The sequence below is a fragment of the Saccopteryx leptura genome, chromosome 9 (assembly GCF_036850995.1).
Source record: "Saccopteryx leptura isolate mSacLep1 chromosome 9, mSacLep1_pri_phased_curated, whole genome shotgun sequence".
NCBI classification, from domain to species: domain Eukaryota; kingdom Metazoa; phylum Chordata; class Mammalia; order Chiroptera; family Emballonuridae; genus Saccopteryx; species Saccopteryx leptura.
Window position 1 is genome coordinate 60205487 of NC_089511.1, and position 16206 is coordinate 60221692.

At 39.6% G+C, this 16206-nt stretch overlaps 1 protein-coding gene across 24 annotated transcripts in view; it reads right to left on the minus strand.

Moving 5' to 3' along the window:
* ANK3 (ankyrin 3) overlaps positions 1-16206 on the minus strand; it is a 755326-nt gene that overhangs the window by 38078 nt on the left and 701042 nt on the right. For 20 of the 24 annotated variants that reach the window (XM_066348428.1, XM_066348429.1, XM_066348430.1 and 17 more), the window contains 4 exons: positions 6554-14371; positions 5843-5917; positions 2105-2236; positions 1059-1202 (listed from right to left, as the gene is read on the minus strand). In XM_066348428.1, coding sequence (XP_066204525.1) covers positions 1059-1202; positions 2105-2236; positions 5843-5917; positions 6554-14371 — 8169 coding nt within the window. The remainder of the gene's footprint in view (positions 1-1058; positions 1203-2104; positions 2237-5842; positions 5918-6553; positions 14372-16206) is intronic. The other 4 variants (XM_066348447.1, XM_066348446.1, XM_066348451.1 and 1 more) reach the window with 2 other exon arrangements.

Below are 16206 nucleotides of genomic sequence, written 5' to 3' on the forward strand. Positions count from 1 at the left end.
TTCTTCAAGGTTTTATGGTATTTATAAGCTTAAAAGGAAACCAAATTTGACATTATTACCCATCATGCTTATGTTATGGGGATAACAAGGTATGCTTTAAATTTTCTGTTGACTTTGGGAACTTTTGTCACATAACATACAGAATTAGAAATAATTGATTCTTGCTGGTTTAACTTTGCCAGTTAAAAACTGGTAAAAAACGCTATATTTTCAACACTTGGAATAGGAAAATAGCCTTAGTTCATCAACATTTTTTACTTAAAATTTATTATAAGTCATTTGTGAAGAAAAATGAGTATCTTGAAAAACGTATTTGTTATACTTTTCTTAATACTCTGCTGAAAAAAGTCAAAATTTACAAAACGAAGAAAAGATGACATTACATAAATTGAGCTAATGTCAGAGGAATTATTGTGTTATTAGCAATATATATGCTCACTGAATTAGAAATTATGCTGCCTTTTATAAAGATCAAGTAGGATTTTTTCCAAATATCATTTGAAGCACATAAATGAAAATAATGCTAAATAATTAAAACACTTTTTTGAATGATACAGTAGACTTTTTCAGTATATATGATAACTTAAATACTTGGTCCCAAAAGAGTAATTCAGTATTTTACTTAACAGTTTGTATACTATATGCTTAAACTTCACCCAATACCTTATTAACTTAGTACAACAGCTTACAATTTGGTTTTATGTATATATAAATATACCAGTTCACTTGTTTTTAACGTTAATGTGAAAATGACGAAGCAATGCATTCTTCACATTTTAAAACTTTTTTTTCCATTTGGTCATATAAAATATTTGAAATATAATTCTTTCAGGTAACTTATGCTTTAATACCTCATTATTTATGTTGTACATAACTGAAATTTATTGCTTGTTCTATCAGAATATATATTTGCAGACTTTGGCAGAGAAAATGCTGTGAAAATGAGAAATTAAGTCAAGCAAATGACCATTTAGCTGGTTTAAACGGACTGACTTGTTTTACCACACTTCCAGATTTTATCAAACGATTAAATAAATATGAACACTGAATTCAATTACCATCAACAGGGTCATGGAAAACATTGTTCTCATCTGCAAAACTTCTGGTGCCTGAAATATTTCCATAATCAAATATTGGTCCTTCTAGCAGAGTCACTATATCTATTCGATTAATTTTTGTCAAGACCGAAGTTAAGGCATCAGCTGAAAAAGGAGAAGAAAAAAAAAAGGTTGGAAAATCCAATTAAATTATTTCCTTCTAGTCACTACAACATCCACACAAAGACATGGCTTCTGTGACCCTGCTGGCATGTTACCTCCTCCCACTGCAGCTCAGAGAGCTAGAGGGCTCAGAAAACCGGCCGCTACAGAAAAGACATGCCAGGGCTTCAAGAAGCACCCTATAAAGCTGTGTTTGATGATAGCCTCATTCATTCCATTGTGAGATGCAGAACAGATGAGCCTAAAAATAGCTAAACTGTTTAGTTATAAGGGGATCTAGTAAAATTTCAAACATGTTCCTCTCCTTCTAGACCATCAAAATAGGTCACCCTAATACATATTTGATACTTAGCATTTTAATGACTTACTGAGGTCAGGCTGACCCAGGCAACCCCACAATAACTTACTCCACATTGTTGTGGGTTGGCACTTGTCATAGTATATAGCACCACGCCCCTTCCTCCTATCCTGCCAACAGAACAAAACTCAACAATATTAGAGAATTCTCTGCCACCACAGACCAAACAGACTAAAATGATTTGGTGCCTTAATTGGATCTTATTTTTCTTTCTCCTTGAGTATCCATCTCTGACCACAGCAGTAACTTCAATGTGTTTGACTACTGCCCGTGATTTAACAGCTAGAATTACATTTTCATTTTTGATGGTCACCGAGAAAACTACAGACAAAAATGCAAAAAATTCCCTACCACCTGCTTTCTGTTTCTATTCTAAATAGAAGTTAGAATATCTGCACAAAATTAAAAGTATAATTTCAGAAAACTTGCTATTACTTTATGCTTACTCTGGTTTTATTAACAGGCTTATTGCAAATAATTGGATATATGCAGTTTTGAAACTTAAAGGAATATAATTTTAGCATACTTGTAGCATTTTTTCCATCTCTGGTAACCCATTTTTTTAATAACATGAAGCTTTGAGAAATTAAAGAATTTGGATTTTCCACACGTATTTGATTGATTTCATCCACTGAAAAATTCAGTTCCCTTGCCAGTTCTGTAGAAAAGAAAAAGAGTTACTAAGATTCTGTATTCTACTTTTATCACATACATTTTATAAAAGTAACTGCCACAGGAAAAAAAAAAAGGAAAATTTTATAGCATAACCTAAGTACAGCATTGGGCATTAATCTTTATATACTTGACTTTACAGAATAGTACTGATCATATACAGGCTGTAATTTAACTCTTATTTAGTTACAATTAGATTCCATTTAAGATTCTATATACTGCTCACAAAAATGAGAGATATTTTACCACTTCATAGTCATTTTGAAATATCTCCTAATTTTTAAGAGCAGTATAGATTATTGATCTGTACAAAGAAGATATTGCTGGATTCTTTTAATTCAGCCAAATGATTATTTCAGTTTGAGCAAATTTCATACAAGAAATGCAGGGATACGCGGTTCATAAATCTCTGGCACAAGAGATGCTGATTGCGTGTTCCCTCGGCAGTCTTCATGAAGTACTCCTTAACTCACATAATGTTCTACTCTGTGTGCCTTCAAGTTTCATGAACTCCACTTTGGAGATTAAATGATGACTCCAGGTCAGATCATCTTGTCTATGATGATATTTGTATGCTGACACTTGTATAAAAAATAATTGGGAGATAGCTTTCTGTCCATCTAGATGTATATATTCAATCTTGTTAATGCAGAATGTCTTTGGAAAGATACATGAGTAGTAGTGGCTGACTCGGTAGAGAAATATGTAGGAGTCAAAGATGAGAAGACTAACTTTTCACTGTATATTTTTTGTACAATTAAAAAAAAGTATCAGGTATGTAGTACCTTAAATAATTATAAAAAATGGGGAAAATACCCTTCCATGGAAAAGAAAGTGGTCAAGATAATATTGAATGTAAAAAATATATATATACTTTTGATTAAATAAAAAAAATAGCCAATGTAAAGAAAGTATATTTCTGATGCAGGATAGAATCTTGATCAATTCCTTTTTCATGGCTCAAAAAAGTTCATACACTTTGATCAAGTGATTTTACTTCCAGAAAGCTATCATGACAATACAAAGGGTCACACACAATGATTTACATACATGTTCACTGTAGGCTTGTAGTACTGAAAAATTAAAAATCCAGGTTTTGAACAAAAGAAGAGTTAATGTGATGCAGTGATTTGCGAACTGTTTTGATCAGGGCCTATAGTAAGAAATACATTGTATATCATGGTGTTGATATAAATGAAACCAGATCTTTATGGAGTAAAACCAGGCTTAGTACATGTAATACACAGATGTCTTCTTTTCCATTCTATTTCATTTAAATACAAAACCAAAGCATAAATTCATTTCATGACTCACTAGTGACACAGTTTGAATAACATCATATTAAAAAGGTTTTGTTGGTGGTTATTTAGCCATTAAAACTAACACCAGAGAACATTTAATTTGTAGAAATTATGTAATTACAAATAGAAAAGCAGAAAATTGCACAGTATATATAACATTTAAGAAGCTTTTTATAAAAAAAGCAAAGCATATTAAGATTACAGTGATTCTGATGAACAGATTTAAATTTTGTCCTTCTAAATGCTAATTTTCCTAATAATCTTGGTTGAACATATAGAAATTTGAATTTAAAAAGTTAAATTTTTTTTTTTAGTTCTTCATATTGTGTTTTAAGAGACACAACTTACTTCCCCAAAAGCCCTCATAACCAAACTGTATCCTTTGTTTAGAAACTCATGAAAGCAAAGACTACTGTCACTAAGAACTTGACCATTTTATGGCTTTATGTCAGACTATTTTATGTCACATCTCCAAAAACTGACTTTGAGAAACTGAGAACTGAATTTGCCTATGGAAAATAATCTAATACATAGTTATAGGCATATATAATACTGCAAAATCACCATGGCTCCAGTATATTTTCAGATTACAATGTCCAATGTTAAAACAAATACTATTTTAAATCTTACGTTAGCAAATATTTATATACAAAAATTGCTACTAACTCTCAACAACCTGCAAGTGGTTATTCAAACCATCTGTATTTTTAAGCTCCACTGGGCTTCTGGATATTAGCAGTGTGTCTAAGAACAAGGGTTGGGGGGAGGAGAGAGGAGGGTATAATATGTAGTCAGAGGAGGACCTTGTTTGTCATTATCAAGTTTCATATTCTCCCTTTTAACAGCATAGATAATTGTTTCCCTGCATCTAGAATGTATGTTACTGATGGTTGCAATATGACATTAGATATGACAATAATAAAAATTTTAAACTATTGTTTTTAGGCTGTGCATTAAAAAAAAATGCAACCTACAAAGCTTAAAAGATTCTCTGATTCATGTGAGATAGCATTTTGAGGGCTCAATTAATATCAAAACTCCAAAGCAGGATTATTCAATTGGCACAGAATCTTATCTTCATCTTTAAAAAAGCAAAATCAAGCCAAATATTCCTTTTCTACATACTGATCATAAATAATTTTATTCATTTCATAGAACCTAACTACTTTTGTATATTGAATAGGTTTATTTGGGTATTCCATTTTAAATAATTTTAATTCAAAATTTAAACTTTCATTCCTTTATTTTCTTATATAATTATTGAAAATGATCCTTTTCCATTATCAATATGATAGATTTCCTTTAAAGTAAATTTTTGAGCATAAAATTGAGTCCACTTAAAACTATCAGCTAAATAAACATATAGATAATATATGCATGTCATAAAAATTGTCAAGATGACTCATGAATGATTAAAATGTGTTAAACCTAGGCATGGATTAATTAAACTGTTGCCTAACAGAGCTGCTCTAAGAACATAAACTGTGTTTAAAATCTTTGAGCCCTGGCCGGTTGGCTCAGCGGTAGAGCGTCGGCCTAGCGTGCGGAGGACCCGGGTTCGATTCCCGGCCAGGGCACACAGGAGAAGCGCCCATTTGCTTCTTCACCCCTCCGCCGCGCTTTCCTCTCTGTCTCTCTCTTCTCCTCCTGCAGCCAAGGCTCCATTGGAGCAAAGATGGCCCGGGCGCTGGGGATGGCTCTGTGGCCTCTGCCTCAGGCGCTAGAGTGGCTCTGGTCGCAACATGGCGACGCCCAGGATGGGCAGAGCATCACCCCCTGGTGGGCAGAGCGTCGCCCCTGGTGGGCATGCCGGGTGGATCCCGGTCGGGCGCATGCGGGAGTCTGTCTGACTGTCTCTCCCTGTTTCCAGCTTCAGAAAAATGAAAGAAAAAAAAAATAAAAAAAAAAAAATCTTTGAGTTACCTAAAAGTCATAGGTCTTAGCTCTGTTTTCTTTTTTTATGCCACAAAATAAATTTCCTTTTAGAGAAAAGGTTATCTTATATTACCAGAAATGGCACCGTTAAGAAAGTGCTTAAATTCAAGGTAAAATAAGATTTAAATTTCCATTTTTTAGTAAACACTCATATAGCAAAACTTTGAAAAACACAATATACATATACTATCAGTAATTATCTCTGGGTAGATAGAATTATCGGTGATAAAAATATTCATCATTCCTTGCCTGTTGGTTTTTTCTTTTGTTTTTTTTTTTTCTTTCAATAATGAACCCCTGTGAATAGGATGAAGAAATTAAGAAACTATGTATCATTCAGGAGTATACACACTTACCCGTCCAACTAAGTCCCAGGTGATCAGCTACTATTGCCATCCTGATATCTGTCCGCTCACATGGGCTCTGCGGACCTACGATTTACAATTTCTTAATTAAAATAATCATCAAGAAAAATACGATAATGGAAAATTGCTTTTAGCAGTACTCAGATTTTACAGAGAAACTAATGTTAACACTGTACACTTAAATGTGTCCTAATTCCATCCCTTACATGAACACTTCTCTTTTCACATGACTCATTTGCTTTTCACCTGCATCAGGCCAAACGTCAGACTACATGGATGCTCAATGTGATGGAATTGAACATGCTGACGAGCTAGCTACTTTACAGCAGTTACAGAAGTGTCGTGTTGGTGAAAACACCATGATGGGATTTCAACATCAGTGCTATTACTTTGACAGAATCATATCCATTAGCACATTAAAAAAAAAAAAAAAAGTTGGCTGTCATGAATGACACCAATATCTTCAGCATGCTTCCCTAGCTGTCTACTGTGTAGTTTGGTTAAAAAGGAAGGAAGAGGAGTATATAAACAGCACACACAGATGACAATGACAGAATGAGAAACTACGGGTAAGTCACTCCACAGGCAATCACGACAGTTCATGCACTAGGGTCTACGAGTTGGAAAGTGTTTACAAACTATGGTCGTTCTCCAGGATGTGAGCAAAGAGAGCTCGAGAGACCTGACTGCCTTCATTCTCACCAGTCCGCCTACTGCTCCTTCTCTCACTGCCGGCCTTTTCACTCTTTGATTTTAAAGGCGCTGCCTCTGTTTTCTTATCTCTAGCAGACTTCGTTGTAACTGAAGGCTGGCCACCCCGGGAACTCTCGGACAACGACGTGTTTCTTGAGGTACTGTCTTCCTCATCGGACAACTCGGACTGCATCTTTTTTTCTTCTTCAGAGAGGCGGTCCACAAGCTTTAAGGTCTCACCACTAATTCCCTTAAAATATTCAATGGAATGTTTACATACTTCCTTAAGCTGACTTTTCCTGACTTTAACTGTGGTGTTGGTGTTGGTGGTAGTGGTAGTGGTGGTGGTGGTGGTGGTGGCGGTGGCGTTTGTGGTGGTGACACAGGTGGATCTTACCTTTACTGGCAACTTGGACGGAAGCTGTTTGGCCTTGTCTTTCTCTGGCTGCCCTTGCTTGTGTGGGGTGCATGCTTTCCTAAATGCAACTATGTTATTATCCCTGTATGTGTTTTTCACTGGAATTCTGGACCTTACGTCTCTACCTGAGGAAGTGGGTAGGGTTTTGGTTTTCTCAGATTGGCTAACTTGTTTTGTTTTACTCACTTTAATGTTTGGCATATGATTTGGCAGGAAGACATCTTTTGATGAAGTGGCCTTTATGGGAAGTTTGGATTTTCGCCTAATCCCTAGCGATTCCTTTGTCTTTTGCTGCTCTCCACGAACTTTCTGCTTATCTCTCATACAGTGTCCCTGTGGCACCCCTGTCTTTTTTCCTGATGAGCTTCTCACTGGATTAGCTTTCTCTGTGGTGTAAGTGGGTGCGGAATGTTCTGTCAGCACTATGTTACTTGTAGTGTTATCTGTCTGTATAGTGGAAGAATCCAAATTGTTGTTGTTATTAAAGTTATCTTTCTGAAAATCATGTTTTTCTTGGGGCCTAGGACCCAGGTAGCTATCGACTGAATTTGAAAGCACTGTTATGGTTTCATTTTCTAATCCCTGACAACTGGTCACCGAAGCTTCTATCTTATCTGTGACTTCTCCAGGGCCTTCTTTCTTCAGGGTCATGGTGGACGCAGAAATTCCCATTTTTATAGGCGTGCGCAACTTGGGGTCAACTTTCAAGGTGTTAGTGGCTGCTGCTGACTTTTCCAAGGAGCCACTACTGGATGAGCCTTCCTGACCCTCTCCACTGGTCGGGATGCTGGGGTTAAGTTCAACTGGAGGTGCGTCTACATTGCTCTCTAGATTGGTTTCTACGGTGGTGTCCCCTGACTGTGGCTGTGGTGTGCCAGTGACCATACTTTTATCCCCTTCCCCCTGGTCCCCTGACTTCCCTTCAGAAGTATGCTCACCAATCTGGAAAAATTGGAGCCTCTCTTCCACAAAATCCCTCTTGCTCATGTCAATTGCACCACTGCGAGTCATCTCAAACATTTTTCCTTCATGAAATGGGAAGGGGTTAGGCTCACTAGTTGGGGTACTTTCATCGGTTGGCGTTCTGGCCGGCGTTGTATCAGGGGTTGTTGCAGGAGAGCGGTCTTCCACAGCCAGACCAAATGGCTTAGTGTCATCTTCCCGTGATTTACTGTCAAAAACTTCATCATCCCCTCGGTTATTAGACCAAGGGTCAAAATCTAGACCTTTGGTAGCTACTGTTTTAAAAGGAGTGGCAAATTCTTCATCTACTTTGTAACTGAAATAAGTATCAGGAAACACGGATCTGTCAGGATGTCTGCCTTCTAGTGTGAAAAACTGGGCTCCTGACTTCTGATCAGTCTTGTCAGGAGTCTTTTCTGATGGAGAACTTTTAGGAGGTGGCTTATCTTCATCGGGTCCCACCCTCCCCTCCTCCTCAATAACTTCAAGTTTACTTTGGCTAAAGGAGCGATCAGCGGGCTTCAGAATGCCCTCTGTGTTCCAGACATCTTTCTTAATTTCCATGGTTTGACTTGGGAGTTTAGAATCACTCTCTGTCAAACCATCATCTTCATCTTGCAGGTCGTAGCCATCAAGAGAGTCAATCTCTGTGGCATCAGTATCATGAGAAAACTCAGCTGTGGTAGCAATGGAACACTCTGTGACGGACTGGTCATTGTTCCCATTCTGGGCGGTTTCATTCTGAGGCGACTCAAGGCCAAATTCATGATCTTTCCCAGATCCATTAGTTTCAGATTCATTCTGGTTGAAAGCCTTTTCAGTAGAACCTCTGGATTTTGTCATTTCTTTTGGTTCGCTGTCTGCTTCCTTTAATTTGAAGGTGTATTTTTTAACTGGAACGGGTTGATAAATAGATTCGTCATCACTCGAGTCGCTGACATCGGCCCCAGGAGGAACTGGTGATGGCGGCTGTACTCTGATAACTGGTTCGGCTAGCTGGTACCTGTCGTGCTCATCTTGCAGACTAACTTCAATCATGCCGACCTCTCTTTCAGGGAGATAATGATTTTTATCTGACTCAATCTGGTCTGCGTCCAGTGGCGGAGGAGGGGGAAACTCAATATAGGCAACTCTGTTAGTTTTGGGTCTTTGGTGAGAGTCTTTGCTCACATTGTTAGGCGTTCCGTGTGCGCCTGTTGCCTCCTCCACTGTAGTGTGCTTTAAGGAGGATGACTTGGCCTGCTCCTCCTCCTCAGATTCCTCAGAAACCTCAGGAATGGGGCTGGGTTTACCTGGTATATAAGCTATGAGTGAGTCTGGGGTCTTAGATGTAAATTCATAACTCACTTCCTCGGAACTGGGTGTTTCTGGGGTTAAAGGGCTTTTTCCGGAGCTGTCTAGAAAGGAGACTTGCTCTAGGGTGTCATCTTCTGGACTGCCTTGGGGAGAAGGAGGTTGCTTTTGCTGTCTAGCTGTGTAAAAGGTCCCCCTGGTCTCTTGTACTGTCTTACATTCCTGACTTATGATTTTTTTTACGCTTCCTTGTTGTATCTCCCTTTCATATTGCTTCCCCACCTGTACAAAACTGACATAAACAGGCAGAGTTTTTATCTCTTTTCCTCCCTCTTTCTGGGCTAGGGGAGTAACTTTCTCCAGCCCATCAGTGGGACTGTGGTCGAAGCCTTCACTAGAGGGAGACTCCTTTCCTGGGCTAAAGTCTAGAGAATCCGGAGATTTGGTGGGGGAGGTCTCAGCTTCCTCGGGAGGCGGGCATAAGCCTACGTAACTCTGATGTTTGGAAACTTTGCTGATTTCGGAATAGGTCACTTTTTCATCTTCTAGAGAATTAAAGTGCTGTGTCTCAACTGTCTCTTTATTCAGACTAGACTGGGGTGACTTTGGGGCTAGTTCGTGTTTTGGAAATGGCAGCTGCTCACAGACACCTTCAGGACTACGAGAAGGCGGCAGTCTCCTCTCGTCAGCGACTCTGACTGGGATGTGGGACGCGGCGGGGCCTTCGCTCCTCCTGGACGGCTGACTGAGGGGCCCACCGGGATGGTCCCCTTCTTTCACAACATATTCCCTGTACAGGACTTTTTTGGAGGGAGATTTAACAGTCATTTCCTTAATTTCTGAGAGAGAGCCATTGGTTAACAATTTGTGTTCTCTCTCAGTCACAGACAAAAATTCACTCCTTGGATCAACAATTTTACTCTCAGGGTGACCAATGTGATTCTCTCTTACATCGTGAACAAGTACATGCGAAAGTTTCTCTTTCTGTGACTTGTGAGTGGCTCCAGAACATTCCCATGTTCTAAAGACCGTTTTGTCCCATGGTCCCTTAGTTGCTAAATCTGAGGCTACAGGACAGGCCAAGTCTTTAGCCTGTTGCTCGGAAAAATAGCCAGGCACTGCCTTACTTGACATTTCAGTCCTCTGTGTTTCCACATTGTCAGAGCCAGAACCATTTACAACAATTTCATCACTTTGCTCATGCGCGTGTTTAGCTTTTAATACCACATCTTTCTGCATAGACACGCTTTCATTTGAGAGTTCTATGGCCTTCTGCTGTTTTTCTCTAGCAAACATGTGGTAGACAGGTAGCTTGCTCTCCTGGACTTTTTTAACTGGGATTCTGGATGGGCCATCTGGCTTTCTGTCCTCTTGAGACATGTCCTTATTTTTGGCCTGTGCGCCTTGTTCAAATTTTAATCTAATGGAACTGAGTTTAGATTGTTTGAGCTGAAACCCCGCCTGGGGCCCTTCGGGTGCTTTGCTCTGTGAAATGCTTCCTTTGGCTTCCTCAGTGGATTTGCCGTTCTCAGTCTGTTGGGAAAGAACCTTCTTCTCTGGGCTACTGGGCAGACTGGACGCTTTCCGCTCGTCAGTTCTGGGGAAGCCTTGTCCATCACGGCCACGCTGCCTTGCCTTAATCCACTCGTCATTGGATGCCAACAGTTCCGTCAGCAGGACTTTCTCTGGGCTGCTACTGGTCGAGCTTTGAGAAGAGTATTCTTTGCCATTTCTAGGGCATGCCTTTTTCTCTGGGGACTGTAGTTCATCGTTTAGTTTTTCGGTTTTGTCACGAAAAAACTGTGACACTTCAGTCAGTTTTTCTTCAGCCTCCTTCACAGTTCTGTCCACCCTATCTTCATATATCAACTTCTCTCTACCTCTGTCTAATCTGTCCTCAGTAAAGCGCATCCACACGGCATGCTTCGGACTACTAACATCGCCCGAATAGTGCAACACCGTCACTTTATCAAAATGCTCATCTTTAGACACTTTACCTACACCATTTTCAGACACATCTTTACAGATTTTGGAGAGTATTTCTTTTTTGGGGGCAGTGACTACTTTTTCTCTGGATCGCTTATCAGACCCCTGTAACTCTGAGCTAGGGGGTCCTGCATGGTCTGTAACCGACTCCTCAGTATCAGAATGAGACACATCTAGCTTTTCTGACAGAAGCATTTTCTCAGCAAACCTGTAAGACTCCCCTCTTAGTTCTGACAACTCATCGTCATGGTATTCTATTGAGTGTTGACTCAAAAGCTTCAATGTTTTATAGGAGTCATCAGAAATGAGTTGAGCAGAACTAGGGCGACTATCTTCTTCTTGGGACACAGGAGTGTTTACTCTGGAAGACTCCAGATAAGAAGGCAATGACTCTTCAGCAGTAAGTTCTTCTTCTTCTGGCTGGCCCTGTTCCTCTGAACAAGGACAAGCATCGTGTTTTTCTGGCAGAAAATCTTTTAGGTTAATATCTCCCCGGGATAAGTCTTTCTGATATACATACATTTCCTTTTCGGGATGCTTTTTGGTTTCTCTAATAATGACTTCAGTGGGCTCAGCTTGGTTACCTTTTTCGATGTGGACTTCTATTATACGCTCCAGTTTGGGTTTCATTTGGTTGTCCTTCTCAGCATGGTAGGCTGCGGTGTCAGCAGCAGACTTGTGAACCTCTGGGGACACTGCCGACTTATGTTCAAACAGACCTGCCAGTTCTTTGGAAGGGTCCCGCCCGGACTGAAAGGCCTTCATGATGTCGTGGACGGACATAGTTTCTTCAATTCTTTCAGAGGCACCTTCACCGCCTGGTGGAGAATGATAAACCATCCTGGTCGTTGTGGTTATGTGAGTTTCTTCTTTAACACGCATGCCTTTGCTCAAAACGCGACTGTGGTCCTCTTCTTCACCACTGGCTTTCATTTGAAATGCTTTCACTTTTTCTTTAATACTAGAAGTGGTGGGCTTTGGTTCTAATTCCATAAATGTGGGTGGAGGTTTGGGTGACACAGGTTCTTCTGGCTTGGACTGGGGAGCATCTCCAGCGGAGGGCTCATAACTCCTGATAACATGAACCACTTCAGTTCTTGTTTCTGTAATGACAGGAGGGATGGGGACCTCATGAAAAAGTGGTTTAGGACCAGTGCTTTCAGCGCTTTGTGGGGCTGAAGGTGTTTTTTCACTTCTTGTTTCAAAGCCACTGTCAGACAGGGGACTTTTATCCTGGTCATGTTGAGAAAAGTCATCTGGAGACTCTAAAATTGTATCTGTTCCAAAAAAAGAATCAGCCATTTTACATAATTCTTTCTCCGAGGTGGAAGGCCTCATGGCGGCTGGAGGCATTTTGAGTTTGTGTTCCTGCAAAGCAATTGCTGGTTTTAAAATCCTTTTCTGTCTCTCTTCACCATCCTTCTTTGCATCCTCAAACTTATACTTTAGGTTGGTCAATGAGCTACTCCCGATATCATTTGTTAGGTAATCAATAACTTTGGTCAAGTTATAATCCTTTTCAGCGGTGGCCTTGGCTTTCACCTGCACTCTCTCTGGCCGAGTTGGAGAAGAGCTCATGGCAGCTTGCTGTCTTGCTTCTCTTATTTCTTCTGAACTAAATTCTATCCAGTCATCTTCAGGAGAGTGTCCTTTGTCACTCTTTGGTGATTTGGGTGGTCCTTTATTATCTGCACATACATCTTTTTTAAGGATTTCACTAACTTTCACTAAGTCTTCCTTTACTTTCTCAACAATTTTGAAAGGTTCTTCATCATCAATTCTCCCTTCTTTGGGGAGTTCAGGGTGGAATGGCTTCTCCTCAGGCACATCTGTTTGCAGTATTGCAGTCATCCGCATGAGGTCCTCTTTCATTTCGGCCACGTCTTTTAATATCTCCTGACTGGAAGATAAAGAAGATGGTGTAGACAACTTAAGGGCAGAGGGTGTGAGGAACAGAGATGACTTAACTGGAGATGAAGTTCGACTGAAATGGGGCTGCGGACATGTCTCCGTAGTCAATGTTTTAATGGGGGACAGCAAGGCTGCTGCTGATTTTGCAAGTGAATTAGAGTCTGGAAGTTTCTTTAATGCTGGTTCTGGCAAAACATTGACTACAGAGTAGACTGGCACTGTTATTACGGATGAAGTTACAGATGAGGTAGTTGCAGACACTGACGGCCCAAGGGATGTATAGAGTGCACTTGCGGAAGGAGTTCTTAGAGACTGGAAAGCTGATGGCGCCGAAGAAATGTATGGCCTGAGTGGGGAAAATGGCATTGTCGTCGTGGTAGAAAACACCTTCTCAACTGTGTCTGCAGCTGCATTGACCACAGAGCTCACAGAGTTTGTAGCTGTAGAAATTTTTTCCTGTAATGTGGCAGTGGCTTTGCATCCATTAATTAAAGTTGAAGATGATGGATATTTCAGAGGGGAAACAGACCCATTGACTAATGCTACCTCTGCATGTCCAGGCATCTGTTTCATGGGTGATGAGAGAGAAGAGGCCATTGAAACTTTAGCTGATGAAATGATATCAACTGCTGATTTAGCTGGAGATACCACTGACTTTAAAGGCGAAGATATTAGTGGTGCTGCTGATGTAATAATTGACTTAAATGGCAAACTTGAGGAATACATATTAATGTTTGATTTAGGGGAGGCAGGAGGTGTCATAGTAATTGATGACCTCTCCAAAAGAGACCCTGCTGTAGTCACTGGAGAGGTTCGAGAGGAAAACGTAGAATTGGATGCCAGCCCCTTTAAAGGCGAGGCCTCTGTGACTGTGGGAGCTCTAACCAGGGTACCAGAGGAAACTTGGATATTGTATGGAGATTGTGACACCACTGTTTTTATTGGTGAAGAAATTGTCCGAAAGGATCTAATTGGAGATGCCACGTCACTAATGGATTTAACTGAAGATGTAGTTGATGCGCCTAATGTGGACTTGATTGGAGAAGGAGTCGAAACAGACCAAATTGATTTTAACGGAGAAGCTGATGGTGTATTGGAGGAAGAACTTGATAAGGAAGTAAAGCCTGACTTGGCCGGCCCGGGCACCGTGATCGGAGCTGTTGTCCAGGACTGGTAGGGTCTTGTAGAAAAGAATGGCTTGTATGAGTAAGAGGTGGGGAGGGATCTTGTTGCTCCTGCACTCCGTTCAACTGTTTCTTAAATTTTAAAATGAAATCAAACACAAAAATCAACGAAAATGGTTGAGAAACAGAGAGACCAGAGAAAAAAATTGGTCAGTAAACTTTGAAATATTACAAAAGCAAGTACAATTGTTTGCATGATTTTGAATGGAAGAGGCAAAAAGAACAATAAAAGGAAAAAAATTTCTATAGACATAACTAATCCGAAGTTAAAAAAGAAATGAACTAAATAAAAAACAAAGCAATGTGAAATGAAAGACAAAAAAGCATCTTGCAACCAAATAGGCCAACAATGAAAAAATAGAAAACACGAGGAAAGAATTAATGAAAAAAAACAAACAAACAAAACCACAATGGAAAACGGTTCCCTTACTTCCTATTGACTTTCTTATGTGCTGGATTTGAAATATCAGCAGCCATTCTGTTTTGCCTGTATAAGTACATGTTAGTTTTGTGCAACCATAAAACACTCATTTTAGTAATTTCTAATGTTCCCTTGTCTTGAACCTTTTGGTGATACGGATTGCACCTACTAAGCACCATATCAACGTGTGTAGCTATACATTAAAAATCTAAAAGTCTTTTTTGAGAAAACCACTCAAGCTTATTTCATGCAGAATCCAAAGTAACTTTTTAAGTGACAGGCAACTGATGTGCAAACTGTGAAGCCACTGGATTTTAGATCTGCATCTTCCATGCACAATTCGGTTATGCTTCACACCCATAAAAAGCCAATAAGAGCAAGAAATTTTCTGAGTCAGAATTTTAAAAGAAAAAAAAGAAAAGAAAAGAAAAGGAATGTTTGCATTTCTTTTCCATGCGGTATATTCCTTTTGATGAAGAAAAAAGAAAATTGTAATATGAAATGATTTTAAAATGCATGTGTACACACACACACACACACACACACAAAGGGGGAAAAAATCAAAAGTATGTTTCATGGTTACCATAGCAAGCAAAGCAACAAAATGTTTTATCATGCACAATATATCATGGCAAACAAGCCAATGAAGTAATACATTTTTTATGCCATAGTATGCACACCATATAAACTTTAAAAATACTTTCACAAGATCATTTAGAAAGAAGAGTACAGTTTTTCCATGAGATGTGAAGTCTTGGTACCTTTTGAGACATTAGGAAAATATTTAAGGCTGCATATAAAAAGTATATCTGCAATGAAATGTATTCATGTCTGGTGTCGTCTTCTTTATGGATAAAACTACAGTTTATCTGATTTTTTGTAAAATCTGTTATACTTTTCATTCTCAAAAGGTATCAAAGGGAAAATCTAAAAAGCACATTCATATTTCACCCCATATTGAAATATCTACAGTGGGATAGTATTTTTTTGGTATATATATTTATCAGGGGCAAAAGTAACAATTCTGTTGCCTTCCCAGAATAACCACAGGACTCAAACCTGGGAGCAGCCAGGTGATAGAGCTACCACTAGGAAAGATGGCTTTACTACCAGCATTCTTCTGGCAATGGGACAAGAAACAGACAGATGAGATAAGCACACTTGCTGGAGGAGAGCAGAACACATACTTAGTCCTCTCTACGTCTATGACTCTAACAGACCGACCGAGCTGGTCACAGATTTGGAATGCTTGCCAAGGGCTAACTAATGTTTAGGTCACAGTGGAGTGCAGTCTTGCTTTCCGAAAGCACTGACTCAGAATAAGAGTCAAACGCAAAGAGGACATGGGGCTCTGCTTCGTCTTTCACGCTCCTCTTCACGCTGTGCTCGTGCCATTGCTACAATCCACTCCTGGGCTGAGCAGCTGCTCCCACAGGGTGAAGGTTTTCATTCCTGGTGTACATTTAATTTCAAACATTCAGAACTT